A 20,917-nucleotide genomic window follows, 5' to 3' on the forward strand; every position below is an offset into this window, starting at 1 on the left:
GAGTTTTGTTTGAATGATTATAATGGTTTCTCCAGGAGAAGGGAGGAAAGGAACAAGAAGAGAACATAACACTCACAAACTTGTCTTATTCCTTCTTTCTTCTGCTCCAAAAAATCAGCAATTATACTGTTAGTACTGTTGGTTTAGGAGTAGTAGAGCTGCTGGATTAAGAATCCCTTTCTAGCAGTAACATACTTTCTCTCTTCAGAGAAGAAAACAAATAATTTTATTATCCTCCTTCTTTTATTTGTTGAATTTAAGTGGTTCCTGATGTTCAAGTGAAATAACATGTTGATTTTGTGGGCCTAGCAAAATAACACATTAGGTAGAAGAAACAAAGTGGTGTTGCAAAGAATCATAAAATTTGGCCTAAGAAGCAGCTGGTGTGGCTGTCTATATCATGGAGTTAACTAGTTTCCTTGTGTTCATGTTAAAAAGATGAAAATGTTTTTTGAAAAAACGTTTTTCAGTGATCCAAAATGGATGCAGAACATCATTCTAAGCAGTTGTAATTGGATTTCATTAACCATTTTCTTTCCTGTCAAAATAAAAATATCTTTGTCATCTGAACAAAAGATAAAGATGAAGTTTCCCTTTTTGAATATTAACTCACACTAAAATAATGTTGTGAAGAGGAGGAAGAAACCTGTCAGTATTAAAAATAATTGATTTCTGCTTCTGACTGGTTGTATTTCTGCTGTGTTCCAAGTACATTCTGTGGATCTTGGAGGTTTTTTCTTCCTCCAACTTGATTCAATTTTAATTATAATCAGTAAAAATGTAAAAAGATTGTCAGTAAGTAGGAAAGAAATGGCATCACCATAATTTTCTGGTGTTGATATGTTGTTCAATATTTGTGTCTAGAATACCATTTGAAATTATTCTAATGGCAACTTAATGGTCTTATCATCTTTCTGTGGAGTTCTTACAGTGCGTCACTAAAACAAAAACTGAACTATAATAATGTTGAATTAAAAGTAATGATCCTGACAGGCTTTGTGTAAGACTTGCAGAAACGAAGTTGGGTGATATTGAACCAGATAAAACTGGGAGTGTTTGCAGTGCTGGTATGGTGGTGATGTCAGTCCTCCTACCATTGTTAAACATAGATGTAGTTCAAATAATTCTGTGGATTTCTTTCTAGAACTGAAAAGGACAGTTGTATATTTTGCTGGGTATGAATATTTGTAGTTTTTACTTTTTACTTCCATACACTTTTGCATACTCACAACCAAATGTATTTTATACTTCATTGTTCAATTATACCAAGGATTCAGTACATATTCACCAAAGAAAATTTGGACACTGTAAGATGAGGGATGCCTTTAAAACAAAGAAAAAAAACAAAACCAAAAACAAAGAATGATTGGGGGTAGGGCAGGATCTCAAATGTTGCTGTCTGGAAAATATCTACCTCAGTATTACTGACTATTTTACAAAATCTTTTAATGTGTTGGCATATTTAGTACAATGAGGCAAAATAGATATATCAGTTATGTACTGAGTGTTAATTATCAGTAGATCAGTTTTTCTTAGATACATCCTAACTTAAAAAATTGGCAGGGTTGCATGGAAATTTGATTCTAAATCAAATGTATGAAAATATTAAGGAATACAGGTGATTGTCCAGAGCATCCTTATGCACTGATAATTCTGATAGACACGTACTTTTCATTTATCTGGTACAGCACATTGTGCATTTGCAATTTGGGCCACAATTCTTCTTTTGCATACCAAAAAGTAACAGCAACATGCTTTGAAAGAACAAAAATATACCCATTTTCCTCTACTCCATGGTCAAGTCTTGCAACACTTGTCTCATGGAGGTGAGTGATCATGTGAGAGTCTGTTTGCATTTTTTCTATCCTTTATGCCATATTACAACTTGCTTTGTTACTCTATCATATTCAAATGATATTTAAATCATTTGTAAATTTTTAATATTGGAATGATGGACAGTGAAAGTAACAGTAAATTATATATTGCAGTTTCATGAGATTAAAGAGGTAGGGTCTATATCTTTTCCTAGATAACTTTTTTAGTACCTACCTTTTTTTCATCTTTTGCAACTTCTTTTCTTGCATGCTTCTCCAGCATTCTTCTCATTACTCTCTAATATGAGGCTGTCTTCATCTCTACCTGTTTTCTGTTGTTAAACTTAAGTTATGAGCCTCATTTTCTTGGGGCTTTGTTTGCAAATGCTCATTTAGGCATGTTTCAACAGTTTAAAATTAAACCTTTATTAAGTTTTATATTTTTTTTATCTTTCCTTCTATCTACGACTTTGCCAAAATTCTTCCAAGATGCATTTTTGTATTTTCTTTGGAATTGGAAAAGAGTGAAGAAAATTGAATTTTGGATGATACTAAAATGACTGAAACTGATGAAATCCAGTGAATTTGGTCTAATTGCTATCCTTCTTCTGATGCTGTATTGTATAGGTGTTGTAGTGCATCCGGATGAAAAAAATAAATCTGCTCTTTAGTAATCTGTAGGATTCTGATTTTTAAGTTAGAGATCTGGTTTTAGGAGCTACTAAGCAAATGCAAGTTTTAGTTAAGTAAGCAGCAGTGTTGAGTCCTTGGTGTCTGACAGGTCAGGCCTTACTCCTGGATTGCTGATGGCAGGGAAAAGCTGGATGAAATAAGTAACTTCATTTGTAGGACCCAGTCAGCATTGGCTTCTTGCTTGCTTTTGTAAACACTTCAGAGATGAACAATCTCATCTTTATAAAATGTTATTGTATGGAGAACCAAAACAGTATTCAGTGCAAGTGAATTTGCTTTTCTGTCAGAACATTTTGTTCATCTGGGGAAGTGCCCTTATTTCACTTCCAGCTTTTAGGTCTTGTGTGAGGAAAACAAATACAGTTTCAGAACTGTTTCTTAAAGTCAACAACTAGAATTGTGCTACTAATGTCTCTCCTTACGTATAGATAACAAGACGTCCTGCCACAGTTCACCAGTAACCTCAGGTATTATGGGGGAAAAATGAGGACCTTGTGCAGTTTCTGTGCACAAGATAGTGACTAATGCTAGTATGGACTGGAACCAAATATGTTGTTAAGCGCTGATGGACTGATCAGCATAAATTTTGAACAGGAAGCATAATGGGTATAAAACTGCAAGCAGGAGGTGCCTATTAGGTGACTGAATAATATGTATATTAATTTAAACAGGTCAAGACAGATATAATATTGTCTACTTGAAAAATTCTTCTATTTCTGTTTTCTATCTCTAAATTGATGGTGTTTTCTTCTACTTTTCACCCCCACTACTATCTTTTCATTTCTATTTGCTAATGCTTCCAGACAGGCGATGTCTTAAGTTTGTACATTATTCAGTAGAAAGGGTTTAGAAGGTGTCATTGTTTCAAACTGTTTGCAAGAAATATTTTAGAAAATAAAATTGCTAAAATAAAAATCTAACCGCTTTACCTATTTATATTGGTCTATCAATTTGTGTCAAGAAAATGTATGTGTACGCTGCTCTGAAAGTAATTCCTCCCATTGACATCTGTGGAAACTAACAGAGCACAATGACACAATTTGATAAGCTAATTCTCACCTAAAAAACACTGTTTTTCAGCATAGACACCACCACTAGCTGTGCATTTTCATCAGCAATGACCAAGAGCCTGCATGCTGTGCTTGTAAAAATCTGCAGTAGCAGAGGTGACCGCTGTTGGCGTCACCACTGCTGAAATGCACCACCCACTGCCTCGCTGTGCTCACATCCTTGGTTTGGTTTCCGTAAACATTCAGCAAGTGTGAGTTAATGTCAATGAATGCCTTTTTTTTTCCCACTTGGAGAAATTCAAGGGCATCACTTTGCTCCATGCTCGCTTCTGTGTCAGATACCATTCTGTCAGACTGCCCCTCTGCTGCCATCTGTCATACAGCAACAAAATGCGACAATATTGATGGGATGATTCAATCTCTACTGCTATCCCACCAACATCTGCTGCTGTCATCATGGGCTAATGTAATAAAATAGAAAGCATTACTTTCAGAGCAGCCCTCGTATAAAACATGTCAAGGTTATTGCAGAAAATCCCAGAACACATGTAATTTTGGGAATTCAGTATGGACAAAATTGAGTTTAAACTGAGATCTCTTACATTTTAAAGAATGTTCCTTTCCACTTCATTATTTAAAAGAATAAAGTGAAAATCCAAGGTTAAAAAATGCTGTCGAGGCTTTTTGGGTCTGGCTGTTCTTCAATAAGCTCGTACTCCTCCCATCTTCCATCAGTTGCAATTCAAATCAGTGCAGGTAACAGCAACAGACAAAACTCATCTGTGTCACCATGTTTCTATTCTAACTTAAATCAGTGATTTCTTAAGCTTTCAACATAAAATTGCACTATAATTACTGTTAAGGTTTTCTACTGATATGCTTTCATTTTCAGTAGTGATTATGAGAAGGTAAGAGGAAAATTGTGCATGCAGAAGGAGTTTTAATTATTTGAACATCAGCCAAAAATGATGTCATCTTTGCCTTGCGGTTTATAACCTTCCACTGTTTTCAGAATACCCTTCTTCAGCTTGCACCTGGAATAAAGCTTTTCGCAGAACTTTGTTTTATGATCTGGATTTTAAAAAGGACATTGTGTGTGAATGTCCAAGTATGGATGGCCATTAATATGCACATTAAGGTAATACTCAACACAGTATTACCAGAAGATGAAGCATCTTTAGTCATCTTTGTGTTCATAATAACACTGTCAGACTTTCCTCTTCCAAATCATGAGCTGAGTCTCTTAAAAATCATATGGTCTTCAGAAAAGTTCAATTTTCTTGTGGTGTTTGTAATGGATGATCACCTTATTAGGCTGTACATTTTTAGAACGGATCACAGGATTGCTTTATTGAGCTTTTTTTTTTTCTTTTTTACAACTTCTAAGGACTAAATGGCAGGAAAAATTGAGACCCTTGTGAAACAGCAGGACTCTAGGAGCCAAGGATATATACATATATATTTTTAGGAAACCAAATTATGGGTCTCCTGATAAAAATGCTGAGATTTTAGCACTGTCGCCTTTGCAGCTGCCTGCACCCATCATAATGGCTCTTGTACTTCATCATACTGCCTTCTCTCTTAAGAGAATTCTCCACAGCTCTATAGTTTTCTGCTACATTTTCTGTTTTAACTGCAGTTATATCCAGCTTTGAAAAGTTTGAAAACCAGCAACTTGTATTTATCTAATTTTACAGGCAGATGTTGAAACCAAAATTTCTGTTTTCAGCATGCGGAGATTCACTCTAATGTTCTACTCATTCCCCACTTCCTCTGAGTGATAGATAGATAGCAGTATGCAAAAACGCATCTGGGTTTGTAAATGTTTGTTATCTTTGAGAGGAAGGCTTTCAAAGCTGAGTGTGTTAAACACAGCAGCCTTGTTGTTTTTGAGGCATGTTCATGTTTTTGTTTTTTAAATAATTATAGTAATATTAACCTGTAAATTTTTTTGCGGAAACTAAACAATACTCAGGCTCTAGATATGCTTGATACTTAAATACTGGTTAAAAAAAAAAAAACAACTAATTACATGAGTCGTTAGTCTGTTGCGATTAGGAGTTTTTGTATGCTTCTTTAGCTATATAGTAATGTTCATCCCACAAAGCATTCCTGGAGCCAGATTCTCTTTTTTGAATGCTGTTTTAACTGAGCAATTCTTTGTAAAGAATGCTATTAAAAAGAATATAACACCAAAGCTGTACATCTGTTTCTCATTTCTGAATAAAGTTCTTTTACTCTCAGGCCTTCTGTTTCTTTCTCCTACCACGAGATACTCTTTTTTTTCTTTGCCGTTGGTAACAGACAATAATAAAATGACTGCTAAGAAAATGTAAATGATACATATCAACTCAGAAAAGTCTTTAGGAATGCATTAATTTGTGAAGAAGTGTGTCCACACCTATTACAGTGCCATGGTCTATGAAATAATAATAATTGTAGCCATGATTCTGTGAAATGGAGACTGGAACCAAGGCTGCCCTGTCGACAGGGGAGGGGATTTAAATGTGGTAGAGAAGAAGGTGATGTTAAAATTCATTGGGTCCTCCTGACAGTAATTTTCACAGACATAATGCACAGAAGGTTTGCTACTGTCTAATTCTCCTCTTGATCTTTGAAAAGTGACTTGCAAGTGAGAAAAAGATGAGGGTTCTGTAATAAATCTGTATTGTTCCAGCTGGCCTTGCTCAGCAGAAGAATTATTACTTCTGGTTCATTTTGTTCCTGCTTTGCATTTTTTTTCTGCTTGAGAAAATTTATCATTACATGGTGACACATCAGTGTTATGACTGGACAGTGATACGTTTATTCCCAGAAAAAAATCCTGAGGGTTTTTTTTATATCTGCTGTCATAGAGTCACTTCTTTGAGATCAATAGTAATAAAAATAACGTCTCTCAAGTATCTGTCCTTCTGTAAAGCGTTATTCAGATGGTAACTGGTACCAAGTATGCTGTCAGCAGCGAAGAGAAGAATTAAAAAGCAAACTCGTGCTAATCAGGAGTTTGGGCCTTTGGGCTCTGCTGGATATGATTAAGGAGGAGAAATTTTCCTTTCCACACAGCTCCAAATAGGACATCGATTAAGTCTGGAAATGTTTTAATTTTTTTTTTTTTTTTTTTTTTTTTTGCTATTTGATGTCTAGACTGGCTATATTCCTGACAACCTGCAGAGTGTGCCTGTGTGGTCTTCTGGCACATGAATTTGAGATGAGTTGTATTTTGCTTCGTTTTTTTCTCCTTTTGAGGTATGTTCAGTGATGACTGGACAAACCAGTGCCGCGTTACATTCATCAGGTGACAGGTCTCACTAAACTTGTGTAGTAAATGCTAGACATGGACATGTTAATATTTATCCTTCTGTCGTATTTATTGTAAAGTTTTAATCATCTGAATTCAGAAATAAAGTCCCTGTAGATGACAAAAGTGTTGTTTCAATTGCTGCTTACATTAAGACTATTTCATTACAGTGTATACTACCTTTGATGGTGCAGCTCTTGTTCAGGTTGCATGCTGAATGATGCTGCCTGGTCGTTCTTTGGCTCCCCGATAGCTTTTTCTCTGAGTCACGTGGCTGGAATTTTATTTTAAAGCTAATTAGGAGTTATTCTATTCAGCAGACCATTCCCACTGTAAAAATGTTTAACAGCAAGTAATTTTTAATTAAGTTTTTCAGGCTTCTCCAGGTTCTTGCTAATACAAGAAAAATACTCTTTGTTATCATAGGCTTAAGTTTTTGAGATAGCATCTTTCCTTAGTCAGACTTGTTACCTTAACCCAAGTTTGCCGTCATAATGCTAGGGGAAGTCTATGATCTAATGATGCTTCCTTTTTGTGGGAGGTGAAGTAAATTTTCAGATCTTTCCATAATACAAAATTTCGGGAGTGTAAAATATTCCTGTATAACTTCTTAAAAACAAACAAAAAAAACCAAAAACCCAAAGATTTAATTCACTGGGTACAAAAATTATACCCCTCTGACTCATAATTCTGTGATCTTATTAATGTTTTCTTAATATGCATTTTGAAAGACAGTTCATGAGAGACTTCCTACCCTCTTCCGCAGTAATTACAATACTTGGATTGACAAAAAAAAAAGTCCAGTTGATTCATCCAAAACTCACCTTAAACATTTTAAATGTCGGTGCAGTCATGTGGCCTGTTTTATTTGAGTATGTGAGAATTCATTTACAGCTGTGGCAAGGAATACAGAAAGGTTATGCATATTTATGTAATAAACCAGAGCAGTTTATATGGAGGACCTTGGCAGACTGAAGCAATGTACTCACTGAGGAAGCGATACCTGGAAATTTGCGCTTCAGGCTTGAGTCAGTTCTTTGGAAATGAGCATCAAGGTATGTTTAGCTGAGTAATAATAAACAAGATTTGAGGGCTATTCAATAGACATTTTTAATGGTACATACTATGGTTGCACTCTATTTCCTGTTCTATTCCTTTTGTTTGCATATCCCAACGGTGTACGCCTTTTGTAGATTTTACCTCTGGGAAGAGACAATTATATGCTATAATGTTTTAGAACATGACTATGGTTTCATTGTTTGTGTATTGTTTTAATATGCCATAAGATGTCTCTTAAGTTCTGTATTCTGGTTCCAACAAATATAAGTAATAGCAACACATTTGATAATGCTGCTAGCTTTGCAGATTACAAACAGGTACGACTGTGAACATAACCAAAGTTTTATAAGCTGAAGTGTGTATGCAGTGTTTCACAAAGAGCCAAATGCAAGAGACCTCAGCACATCTCGTATTATAGAGTTTTGGAATGTGGAATAGTCTTCAAAATGTATTTAGATACCTACACTGTAATTGCACAATGTATATAGTGGATAATTTTAAGAGGATACTTATCAAATGGATACTGAAGTTTTTCAAATCTTTGCATTGCATCATGTACAGTTTGTCTTAGTGTGTTTGTCTCAGGAATATGCAAACAAAAAATGTAGTCCCATGAAATACAGCTAAGCAATTTTTTTCTGTTTATGGTTTTTTCACTTCCGGTCATTGCACAAATGCACAAAAAGCTGTATAGAGTAAAAAGAATCTTTAAAGTATAAGGAGCAGTTTCTCCAGATGTAAAGAACTCAAAGTGCAGATTTATTGTAGTATTTTTTTCAGATGTGTATGTCATGTTTAAGAACATGCCAGACATTTGTCACAGTTGCTTACATCTGACTTTATTTCTGTTGATTCTGTTCATACATTTTGGAACCTAAGTATGGAATAGGTGCTTTTGATCCTAAGTGGACATTTTGTGTGATTAACTGAATGAGGACCCCGCTTTTTCAAAAAAAAAAATATATATATACACACACACACACACATATACATATGTATATAATATCTATATATATATTATTTCTTTTTACCTATGTATATATAACATATATATATATGTATTTTTTCTCATATATATACATACATACATATATATATATACTCCAACAATTCTATCAGCTAAATATAAGTGGTCTTTTGAGACAAGCCTGAATTCCTGTAGAACTTGAGGAAGAGCTCACTGGACCTGTTTTTCTGAAGAATGCTGTTGACTGTGCAAGTTCCCACAGTTTTAAGATTATCTGAGGCCTTTAGGAGTTGTTAAACTACAAAAGAGTGAGATTGTTGAGTGTAAGTTGTAATTCTGGTTGAGTTAAATGAATACATACCTAAACTATTTTCTTGTCCACCACCATTCCCCTCAGTTTTTTTTCTTATTGTCTGAAGAGTAAATGATTTGGGGGCCAGGAGAACAGGGATTGCATGTTTGTTTCAAAGCTTGGAATAAAGCTTACTTGGTTAGGTTGTGTGTTAGAATGAAACTGCAATGCTTCCAGTTGTTCTTTTTCTTTCTTTTCTGGAGGAAGTGAGTTCCACCAGTTGCAGGGAACTTGTCCATCCAGTGAGAGTGGGTATGTTTAAGGACTGCGTTAGCTGTACAACTTTGTCTTTCTGCTTCAAAATAACAGAGATGGAATATATACTGTGAAAGAATGGGTGTCTGTATTCTCTGCAGTGATATTCTGTGTTGGTGTTTTACGCAGAATTATTCTGCTAGAGTTCTATCTTTTAGTTAAGGGATACATTGGAACAATCTTCTGCTGTGTTTTATGTAACTCAAATCCTTTCCTGACATTGGAACAAGATTTTGGTTTTTTTCTGTGTCACCTGTTTTGTTATACGCTTAAAAATATCTTTACCAGGAAATGTTAAACATCACATTTCTTCCTTCTTACCTCCACTTTTCCCACATTTAGAAATTGAAATGGGAGAAATGATCATTCTTTCATCAGTAATTTTTACCTGTGTACGATATGTATTAATCTTCCAAATATTCTATTTTGTGATGAAAACAAGATGATGAATCATTTATTTTAAATCCTCTTCTGTTTGTTTATGTATTTGTTTTTTGACAGGTCCTCGACCAATATGAACGTGAAGGATTTAATTTCCTAGCTAAAGTTTTTAATTCCTCGCATTCCTTCTTAGAAGACTTGACAGGTCTAACTTTATTACATCAAGAGACACAGGCTGCTGAGGTAAGAAAATATGCTTTGGATATTAAAGGAAAACCAGGTGGTTATTTTCAGCTGTGTAACCATATGAGTAAATGAATCATTGGTAGAATAAAGCATTAATGTTTGATTTACAGGATGATTTACATGAGCCATGTGTGTATTCCATACAGTGAGTTAGGAGGTGTCCTCTAACTGTTGTAGAATGAGAAATGCTGATGTGAGAATCCTTTTTTTTTTTTTTTTTCATTAAGGGCAGATGATGTACAGTATGGGATGCATTTTACCAGCTGGTTAGAAATGTGTAGCACTGTTCATAAAGCATACCAACAATAGGTAGTCGTGATAGCACAGAGCCCACTTTGAACTTACAGCCACAGCATTTACACAAGTTGCCAGGTGGTTTTTGCTGCTGGTTGGGAATGAAGATTAGACATTTTTGAAAATTAATCATAGCTTTTTAATATCAGAATTTATAAGTGTTTATTTTAAAGAAAAAAATTGACTTGTAGTGTGTGGCATAAGAAAATCAGTTATCATTTTAACTTGGTTTAAATTACAATAGCTATGCTCCTTCATGGATTGCAGTATGAGGAAAACAATGCTGTTCATTTATTCATTTAGTGGCAAAAGTTGTAATGTGGAATTAAATGCATGTTCTGCTTTCATGAGAGATACGCCCTGCCTAAAAAGTTGTGATATTGAGTCTGTACAGTCAAAAAGAGTATCTGTCTTAAAGTTGCATTTAATAATGATTTATAATCCTTCCTCCATCTGCGAAAGTCTATACTCCTCAACATAATTTAATTGTGGTGCAACAGTATCACATGGATGTTTCCAGAGTTGGCTTTAAAAAGTGATTATTTAGTTACTGTAGCCTGTGCAAATGCTATAACTGTTTTTTCAGCTGCAATTGGCTCAACGCTTTTACTTAATAAGGTTTGCAGGAATAATAGTGACTTGACTCTCTGTTTCATGTTTTAACCTTTTAAAATAATTGGAGCAGATGCTGGAGACATTAAACCATAAAATACTTGATGCGCTCTTAAATCAGGCTAGTGATGCCTACAGAAACTTAGCATATATGAGGGGGATCCAGCAAAGCAAAATAAATACTCTTTACCAGGTGCTACTCATTAGCAATAAGAGTGATTGTTGTCTGATTGCCATACATGACTTGTAGGATGCTTAGAAGTCGTTAGTCAGCTAATGATAGCATTAAAAAGAATTATTTCTGCCCTATTTAGTTAGTAATAGTTATAATAGTTAGTAATAAATTGTTTTGCAGGTATTTTTTTTTTAATTCTGCTGCTTCACTGCATGTGTTTATAAAGTTTTAGCCACTCTTTATAGAATGTAGAGTCTGCTGCAAGTTTATTGTAACTATTGTAAAGTTCAAAGTTTATCAGAAATAGATGCAATTAGAGTACTTTCAAAAATCTTTGAGTTCAGTAGTGAGGTTATGTAGTGATGTCATTGCTCATAGATGAAAGACAGAGTAGTTCTATATAATAAGGCAGTAGTATAATTTTGTTTTGCAGATATAATAAAAATAAAATCCTGCTCAATAGAATGATGATTCCTCAAAATCTATGAACAGTTTATACAGTTGAGTTGGAAGATTGCTAGATGACTTCTCTGGCTACTTTTGGGCTGCTCATAGCAGAAAGAATACTCTAAAATTTAGATGTTATTGATTTAAGATCAGTGCTCTCTAGAACAATTTAAGATGTTCTTGAAACCTGGCATTCTAATGACTGCAACAAAGGTAGTAAGCAAATGTCTTTTATGGGATACCAAGTGTAGTAAGAGTTTGCTTAGGTGCTCTTTAACCCCAAGCTGAGGGAGGTTTCAAGAGACACGTATGGCCGACTTTGATTAGAGTATTGAGTGGCTGTTCTACTGTTCTGGTGAGAAATTACTTGTCTTTCTGCACTTTCATTCTTCAAAGAGATCTCGCAGTTGAAGTTTGGTTTCTAATAATTGAAGATTTCCTTTCTCTCTATTGAATAGAATTTCACCCAACAATAAGTTTACTCCAGTGATCCAAGAGTTCTTTTTGCAATTCATTATATAGAGTCACTGATTTGGATGAAATGATTTGTTGATTATATTTGGCTAATAAACTTGCATCAAACATGGAAACGTACATCTCTTTATTTTTTTAAGAAGGAACTCTCTTAAAATCTTGATTCATTAAGAGTGTTTGAAGAAGTGTTTTACTCAGGCAGTTGTCAGAAGGGTTGGAACTTTTGTCACTCTTGTCCTGCGCTTCAGCAAATTGCATCTAAAGTGGTATCTTTGGAATTTTATTTACCTAAGCAAAGCTGCTTTCGTGATGTATGTTTGTATAAATGCTTTAATGTGCAAATTTTTAAACTGGTCTTGAGGTGCTCAGAAGAGGTCCTGGATATGCCATGCCTATTCTGTAAGAGAGGCTGACCACATTAAGCAAAGCATTTTTAGATGATCTTAAGTTTCTATGAAAACATTACCTTCCCTACATGCTTGGTATAGACTGTGTTTGCCCAGACTGAAGCAATACAATTTGCAGTAAGGTATGCAGGACTTTTCACATACTAAAACCTTTATAACTTGCATTGTTCAGTTTCCTCTTCCAGTGCTGTGCTGTTGACTTAAGTATTAATATCATATTAAAATTTACTGTATTACATTTTAAATGATTGGTATCTATATAGCCATAATTCAGTGTTCAACAGGAGAGGAATCATAACACAAATGAGTTTTGGTTCTAATTTGATACTAATCACAGAATAATAGAGCACCTGTTTCTTTAACGTAAGATGCATCAGGAAATTGTAAATGTTCTGCATGGCTTCCTTAGTATGACAATTTACTGAATAAATATTATTAGCAAATGCTTTTATTCTGTCTTAAAATGACAGTAAATTTCAGGCTTCTGCTTTCTCCACATCTGACTTTAATTGAGGTTCTGTGGAACATTTTTTATCTTTTTATACCAGTTAGATATTTATATGCAGCTTCATTAAGAGACACTGATGACACATGTGGCTTTGAGAGCCAAAAGAAGCTGTGGGAAACTCTCACATCAGCACTTAGGCCTTGTTTCCACAGCATACAGTTCTTGTTGGAGCTACCTGAGCTCACTTAAGAATTGTACTCCTGCTTTCCAGGTCACTTTGTTTCCTTGCTCCAAACCTGAACTTGCAAATGTAAGAATTAATACTTTGAGGGGAAAAAAAACTGACAAAAACCACTAAAAGGAATGGAATAGTTGATGATTGACTCATACCGATATGTGGGTTAGCAACAGCTGCTAACTTATCTCATTTATACATGGATTTTATTTAAACCGTGAACTACTGTCATAGTGCCAAAACATTGATAGAGTTTAAATCTCTCTCTATATAAATTTTCACCATAAGCCTTGATTAGCTGTAAAATGGAAAGTACTGCTCTGGGTGAACTCAGTCTCGTTGGTTTTCATGTAAGGGGGAGAAGACTATGCAACAAATAGCAGTCAGTGCCTCATTTTATGAGCTGTAATAAAAATTAGCTATAGTAATATAGCACCATTCAACGTGCTATGAAACTGCTGTATTATTAGTATATATAGTCTGTGTTCCTCATAATACGTGCATCGCATTTGAGCACAAATGAGCATAAACAGCATTGATCAGTGGACATTAGTACTGTTCTGTGTCAGGCATTTTCTACAAAGAGAGATCAAAGTTGTTTGTCTTTCTCATGTTTCCTATTTTAACAACATCAGCTTGGGAAATATAGTTGCAAACATACTCTAATTTTCTTTTTTATGAACTAATTGAATTGCTCTCACCAGATCTGAACTTATAATGAGGAGTACTTGAAGAGACAAAGTAACGCTGTAAGATATTAGAATATTTTTAGCTAATTATTAATTTTAACTGAAAATGCACAAGAAACGTTTTCTGAACTGCTGTAATTAAGCTGTAAAATCTGAAAGTGATGGATTTGTTGTGTATAGAAACTAGTAGTGCCTCTAGAAAACTCTTTATGCTTAATCACGTTCTTTCCTACTGTGTTTCATAAGACAGGAGATGTACCTCAATTTTCACCTGTGATGGTCCATCACAGTGGATTAGTGTGAATGAAAAAATTTCAACATTCTGACATCATTTCTGTGCTAGTTCCTGACGTTGCTGGGCTAGTTAGCACCAACTGTCACATGTGACAGAAGAGAACTGAAAGAGCAGTTCTTGGAGTTAACTAGTGATAGGGCACGAAGTTTGTGCAAGTACAGCAGAACACATGCACCATGATAAATATCCCATCCCAAATATTCTTTGGCTTTGGACTAGAAGTGAAAAGTAGGTATTACATAGGGAAAACTTTTTTCTTCGGGAACTTCTGATGCTTGACTGAGGCAGAAATGTTGCACATCTGTTGCGTGCTGTCTTGTTTCCATTCTCTGTTTCCATTTCACCTACCTGGTATTTTGGTGAGGAAATACTGACTTGTTTGCTTTGTTAGCAGCTGTAGACAAAAAAAAAAAAAAAAAAAAAAAAAAAAAAGAAAGAAAGAAATCTACAAATCCAGACATAAAATATAATCCCATGAAGTAGACAGTCAAAGGAATTAAAAATTCAACTAGATTTCCTGTGGAGATAGACTTTGGAAAGTGCTTTTGCTCCATATTCGTAGAGATTACTTAGAGTGTTAGAATAAAGCAGTTCTCAACACCATGCCTAAAAACTGGTGTGGAGTCATACCGGTGATGTGTCACTTCAAAACATTGAAGTTATGTACATGAATTTCCCTTAAATTCTCATTTGCTACATCTGGCAACTTGCAATTTGTGGGAAGTTGCACACTGAGATTGTACAATCTTTCTTCATAATTGAATCCAGATGTTTTTGGCTTATTTGTTCTCTCCTTATACTCTGTTTCAACTTCTCCCTGTTGAGAGGGCACTATTACCTCACAACAGTAACCATGTGCTTGTGAGAGATACTTAGGTGACTAGGAAGAGACACTAATAACTTTAAACCTGTGATAGATCTTATACTCTATCTTCTTATTCTGCTTAAAATGGTAAAATTCTGCATGTTGTCAGATAGCAAGTATGCAAATCTACATTTTTCTACTCATTCATTACTCTATATTAACAACAGAGAGGGTTTAGCCAATGGCAAGCTGATGGACATGTACATAATGTACTGTACCTAGACCTTTCATGTTCTGTTTGCGAAGATGCAGGTAGCCTTTGATTCCTGTCTGTACTTGCTATGCTAGATTTATAATGAAGACCTGACAGCAGTCCTGATGAGATTTAATGAAATTAAATGCCACTGAGGTCACACTGTTTAGTGAAGGCAGTAACAACAACATAGAAATGAAAAATGAAAACCCAGGCAGTGTCAGAGTGCTCTTTGTCTCATGATAATTGGGTTCAGAAATCCCTGGCATAAACTTTTAGGGAATAACCTTTTAAAATCTTGATTCTGCACTGAATAGATGTTCATTTTGTGCTTTTATTTTAAAAAATCGTGTAACTGTGATTGAAATCTGTTTTTCTCTGTAACTGCAACACTATCTATAAATGTATGATAAAGTTCCCAGGTCTCCTTCATGTGAGATCCAGCCAAATGATCTCGCATGCATACGGATATGTCGTGTCTTAATATGATTGTGTCTAAAAATTACTGTTTCTTTTTTTTTTTTCTGCTACCATAACTCTTACTTCCTACTGTCTTGCTATAAGGAACCCAGAAGCCCCTCTTGAGACACAAGAGATTAAAAAGAGTTCATAATTCTTGAAGTAACCTCAGAAAATTGTATCTGTATTAAGAACACAGTTCCTCTGCTGGAATTCTAGTGAAGGCAGGGTAGTCACAATGAGCAGGAAACTGAAGTACTGAGACAGAAGCGAGTGTGTAACAGCAGAGGTAGCCATGGTCCTGTAGGTGCGGTGCTTTCAGCCTCCTTCCTTTCCCTTCTCAGGATACTGGTTTTTCTTGGCTCATGCTGTAATCAGCTTTCCTTCCTTGTGAGTATGGGAATTAGATGTTGGCAATGAAAGGAAGAGTTGCATTTTCCAAAATATCCAGCCCGTTTTTTGCAGAGGTGGCTTTATAAAAACAACACTTTCTTTTGGGCTAGACCTCAATTTTGAACTAGATAGATCATTGCTAAAATAATAGTTGGCAAATTAGGATTATAATCTGTTTAGTTCCTTTTGGGGGGCTGGAGGCGTAGGGAGTGGGGATGATTATTCCAGAAAGGTTTTTGGATTCTGTTGATTCCTTTTTCTCTACAAGAAAAATCTCCAGTTAAGAAGGCGAATTTAGGAATTAAATATCTTCCATTCCAATATGTTTTGCTACAATGAGGAATGAATAGACTGTTCAAGATGCATTCTATTATTCTCATGCGAAGAATAAGAAATTACACAACACAGACAAACATGCTGATAAACTTTGTTTTATAATTAAGAACATAAATTATACAATGTGCATCTTAGTGCAAATGAACAGTTGCTGAGTATATGGGCCCCTCTAGATTACTTGAATGAAAAAAAAGAAAAAAGTTTGCTGCTGGACAAATTACTACCAGATGCAGATTTCAATAAACACAAGCTATTGTAGCCTTACCCAAAGGTGCTATGAATTTCTTGAGGCGAGTCTGCCTCTGCGCTCACTAAACTGTTGAATGTTTGAATGGTAATGGAGTTACTGTATTATGGATGAATTCACCCACCCCCCATTCTTTAATGTACTTTGTCTTGTAGGCCTTTAAATGTTGTCCTTAAGAGTATATAATCGTTAACTGTGTTTGCATTCTTTTGCCAACCCTATATATTCTGTGTCTCTAAACCTTCTCTTACGATATTTGTTTTAGAGAGCTGTACAAGAGAACTGGTTCACTTACATATATGCAAATTAATTGTACAAAATACAAATTAACATATCACATACACAAAATGCAGTGCTATATTATTATTATCATCATCTAGTTTGACTGCAAGACCTTTCTGTATGAACAGCAGTAGCTTTTTCAGCTTTATAAGCTACTTTAAATACATCTGGAACTGTTAATTCATAATAAATGAAGTTGATAATGGCATTGTTAGGAGTTGTTGAAAAATGGTACAGATTTACCAGAATTTCTCTTCAGTGCTAGTGATTGTTGATTCATATGACAATCAGAGACAAAGTTAAGGAAGTTAAGCATCATGCATTTTAATAAGAAACGATCAACATAAGACTCAGTCTTTTGTGGTAATCTTCTATGGAAAAATCCTTGTATACTACTTCTCAACTTAAATTTTCAGAAGTTATTAGCGTTTTATTTTTATGAAGTATGGAATAATTATATCAATGTGCTTATTTAAAGATTTGTTACTATAATACAAATATTGTTGGCTAAAGTTGACACTAATTTTGCTGAGATTTATCAAACAGGGATTGGTAACAGTGAATTTTAATAGCTCTTAAAATGAACACTGACCATAGCTCTTAAAGTTCTGAGTTATCTTCCTACTTGATTCTGAATACTTTGCAGGTATTTACTCTTTAATGAGTGTCTCTATGAATATTGGTATTTCCTTTGCTTCATTCTAATTCAGGTTCTAGTAAAGTTTCTTTTTTAAAGTCTCTTTTCTTGAACACATTATAGCTTGGCTTCCAGCTGAAATTCACTTTCTAGCAAACCTATTTTGTATTTGTTGAGCTGGCTGGAGTCCTGGAGAGGCCACCTGATAGCTTAGTAGTGATAGCAAATGACCAATTTCGTAGTTAAAACCCAGATTTGATTCCAAGGTTAGTCATTTTGTGCCTGTGAAGATATGGATCACTTAACTGATCATGTTTTTCTTAGCTGTGACTTGCGTTGGTTGAATTAGGTGCAAACTGATGGAAGGTTCTCTCCTTAAAACTGAAAGTCATACCTGACCTGAAGAGGCACTAAAAATATTCAGGAAATATGCATTTGGATAGCATAAAGTTAAAAAGAAAGAAAAAAGATATAGGATGAGTTTATTGTCCTTGTCTCTTAAACTTTACCAGAAAAACCCATCCTAAAAATTAATATTAATTACTGTGCTTCAATCAGCAATGAGTTGTAGCACTGCCTAGATTCTGAGTGAGCACTGAAGTTGTTAAATCAAGTAGACACATATGTCAGTGTTGCCTATATGCCCATGGATATTTCAGTCATTCTGTAAGCTCAGGGGACTGTATATAACCTTATGGCTGTGCTTAACTGATATCCTGAAACCTTTGTTTATGAAGGTATATGTGCAGCTCTTGTCTTACAGTATAGAATGTTGCAAAGGATTGTTGAAATTTTAATTGATTCTCTCATAGCAAATTAGGATGAGAAGTGAATTGATTTTGTTCCAGTTAATGCAAAGGCAAGTATAATAAAAGTAGTCTGTTTGGAATTTAATGAAAGCAGTATTATTATGGAAATAATTCTAGAGAAATATTCAGTTGCAAATGTATTAACACTTTGTCATCTTACTATAATGATTCTTTTTAGATACTTTTACTGTATGTGAAATGAACGTACTGATTTTTTAAGTGCTGTCTCAAGCTTGTCTGACAATGAATTTGATCCTCTGCTAGTTGTGAAATCATGTAGGTTAATAGGAAACACAAAAAATACATAGTTAAGGAAATGATACAACCTATTGAAGATAACATCTAAGATACTTATTTTGCTATAACTATTGCAACAAGAAAAGTCAAAGAAATTGAGAAGGGATGCGCAAATAAACTTGTGAAGGATTTAATCATTGTTTTTCAGCATCTCAAGGGATAGGGGTTAAGAGATTCAGTTTTAAAAGGGTCTGTGTTGAAAAATTTATTTATCTAGTGTCTACTGCAATAGACTGCCAACAATAGCAAATCCAAAATGAAAGTTAAAAAGAGAGAAAACCACTACTGGAAGAGAATATGAAGGCATAACAGAGCTATTTAAAATTATTACAGTGCAACAGCTGTTTTTGCTAATGTTTCTTGGTTATTTAAAAAAAAAATCTTGTAAGTTCTAATTCCCTTTGTCTTTTCACTTTGAGTAACTATAGCATATGAAGTTTGCTCTGACTCATTCTTCCCACAAATACTGTTTCTTTAAATAGCCCTTGTAAAAACATGCATTTCACATTAATTATCTTAGTTGGCAAACGTGTAGCCTTTTTTTCTTCCTGGGTGAGTGATTTATATGTCCTAATCTGTGGATCTGCCTCTGCTTCACATGGGACATACCAAACTAGTGGTAATATGATGCTGTATGCTACCTATGATAACTGTACGTGTGTCTTGGAAGGATGGAATTGGCTGGTAGAATACATCAATCATTAGTTTCATCTCTTTCTTGACAGGCAAATAACCTTCTATGTAATAAATTTTTATTATTGTTAATGTTGTATTTATTTTGGGGGGATGACACTCATGACTTTTAGGCTTCATTTTAATTCTCAGTAACATTTATGAGTTAATGGACAAAGATGGGGCAAATGCAAAATAAGATGTTATTTCCAGTCTCCAAAAGAAATCCTCGTTGTATGAGTTTTGCTCACTGTAAGAAATTCTGAAAAGAATTGTTGGATTTAAATGATGGAAGTTCATTCATATTAAGAATTAATGTGAATCTGTTGTAGCTGTCATGTGAATGGCTGCTGAGTACTGTATTTCAACTTTGTATGCAGTCATGGCATTATTCTAGAGAGCAGTCATGGTTGTAGGCTTTCTTACTGCTTTTATAATACCTTAAATTTTCCCTGATGGCACAGTGTCTCTTTCATGTTCCTATGGCAGAGTTCTATACTGAATTACATATACTCAGTAAGTTTGTCCAACTGTGCTAGCATACGTTCATGGCAGCTGCACGTATGGATACTGCTATGGTCATCACCTAGTCCAGCTGCCTTGCATTGCCCAAAGTGAGGAATGGAATAACTGAGAACAACCTTTGGAATGGGTCCAAACTATGAAACTCAAGCTCACACTTTTTAGATGTGTAATGAAATACTTAGAACATTGATTTTCCTGGACTTACAGGTTTTGTGTCAGTTGGAGCTACTGATTTATAAGCAATAGCTGGAGGATGATGTTGTGAGAGCTCTCAGGACAGTATTAGATATAGGTTATTGTGTTTGGAGAATTGCTAGGGATTGCTAGAGTTTAAGCTTACTCGTGAAAGAGAATTATTTTTTTATGACATTTATAAACTGAGTGAATATTGTGACTGTTGTACATTTTGCTCTCAAAGAAGTACGATTTTTACCAGCTTTAGCAAAAAATCTACTATTCTTCATTCTGATTATGAAGTGAGATTTTGATTCTCTCTCTTCTGTTTAAGAGGAAAACAAAGAACTTATGTGGTGGAGAAAATTGCTCATAGAGCAGACTGCCTATTTAAAAGGATAATTTTAATCTGAAGGGATAAGGTAAGTTAGCAAAACAAGTACCCGGTAAGTTAGCAAAACAAGTACCCGGTAAGTTAGCAAAACAAGTACCCAGAAAGTTACAATCTGATTCCAGTATCAAAAACACTTTCACTGTCTAGATCTTCATTGTATTTTCTTTTTTTTCTTAATTTTGTGTGGAGCTCTGTTTAGGTAATCTGTTTCAGAAAGAGTATCAAGAGTACTCTGATTTCATATTTAATATGAGATCTGATTAATACTTCAGACATGCAAGAGAGCTATAACATTAATACCATTGCTACTATAGTGAGATGCTATTACAGACATCACAGGACTTGTTATACTAGGAAACATGATTACTTTGGATTAAAGAAGTTGGCAAAGTCTGGAAGGATTTTATAGATGTTGATGCTTTTAGTTGTATGTAGTTTCATTATTTTGTTCAAAACATTTCGATCTAGAATTAGTGAAGAATA

The 20,917-nt window shown here is 34.7% G+C and overlaps 1 protein-coding gene across 9 annotated transcripts in view; it reads left to right on the forward strand.

The window, feature by feature from the left end:
* Positions 1–20,917, forward strand: part of ATG7 (autophagy related 7) — a 116,157-nt gene that overhangs the window by 29,766 nt on the left and 65,474 nt on the right. For 8 of the 9 annotated variants that reach the window (XM_085235963.1, XM_085235966.1, XM_085235967.1 and 5 more), the window contains exon 18: positions 9,950–10,072. In XM_085235963.1, the coding sequence (XP_085092089.1) occupies positions 9,950–10,072 (123 nt within the window). Of the gene's footprint in view, positions 1–6,661; positions 6,734–9,949; positions 10,073–20,917 lie in introns of those variants that run through there. The other variant, XM_085235968.1, reaches the window with a different exon arrangement.

This window comes from Meleagris gallopavo, chromosome 14, assembly GCF_905368555.1.
Source record: "Meleagris gallopavo chromosome 14, MGAL_WU_HG_1.1, whole genome shotgun sequence".
In the NCBI taxonomy this organism is placed as follows: domain Eukaryota; kingdom Metazoa; phylum Chordata; class Aves; order Galliformes; family Phasianidae; genus Meleagris; species Meleagris gallopavo.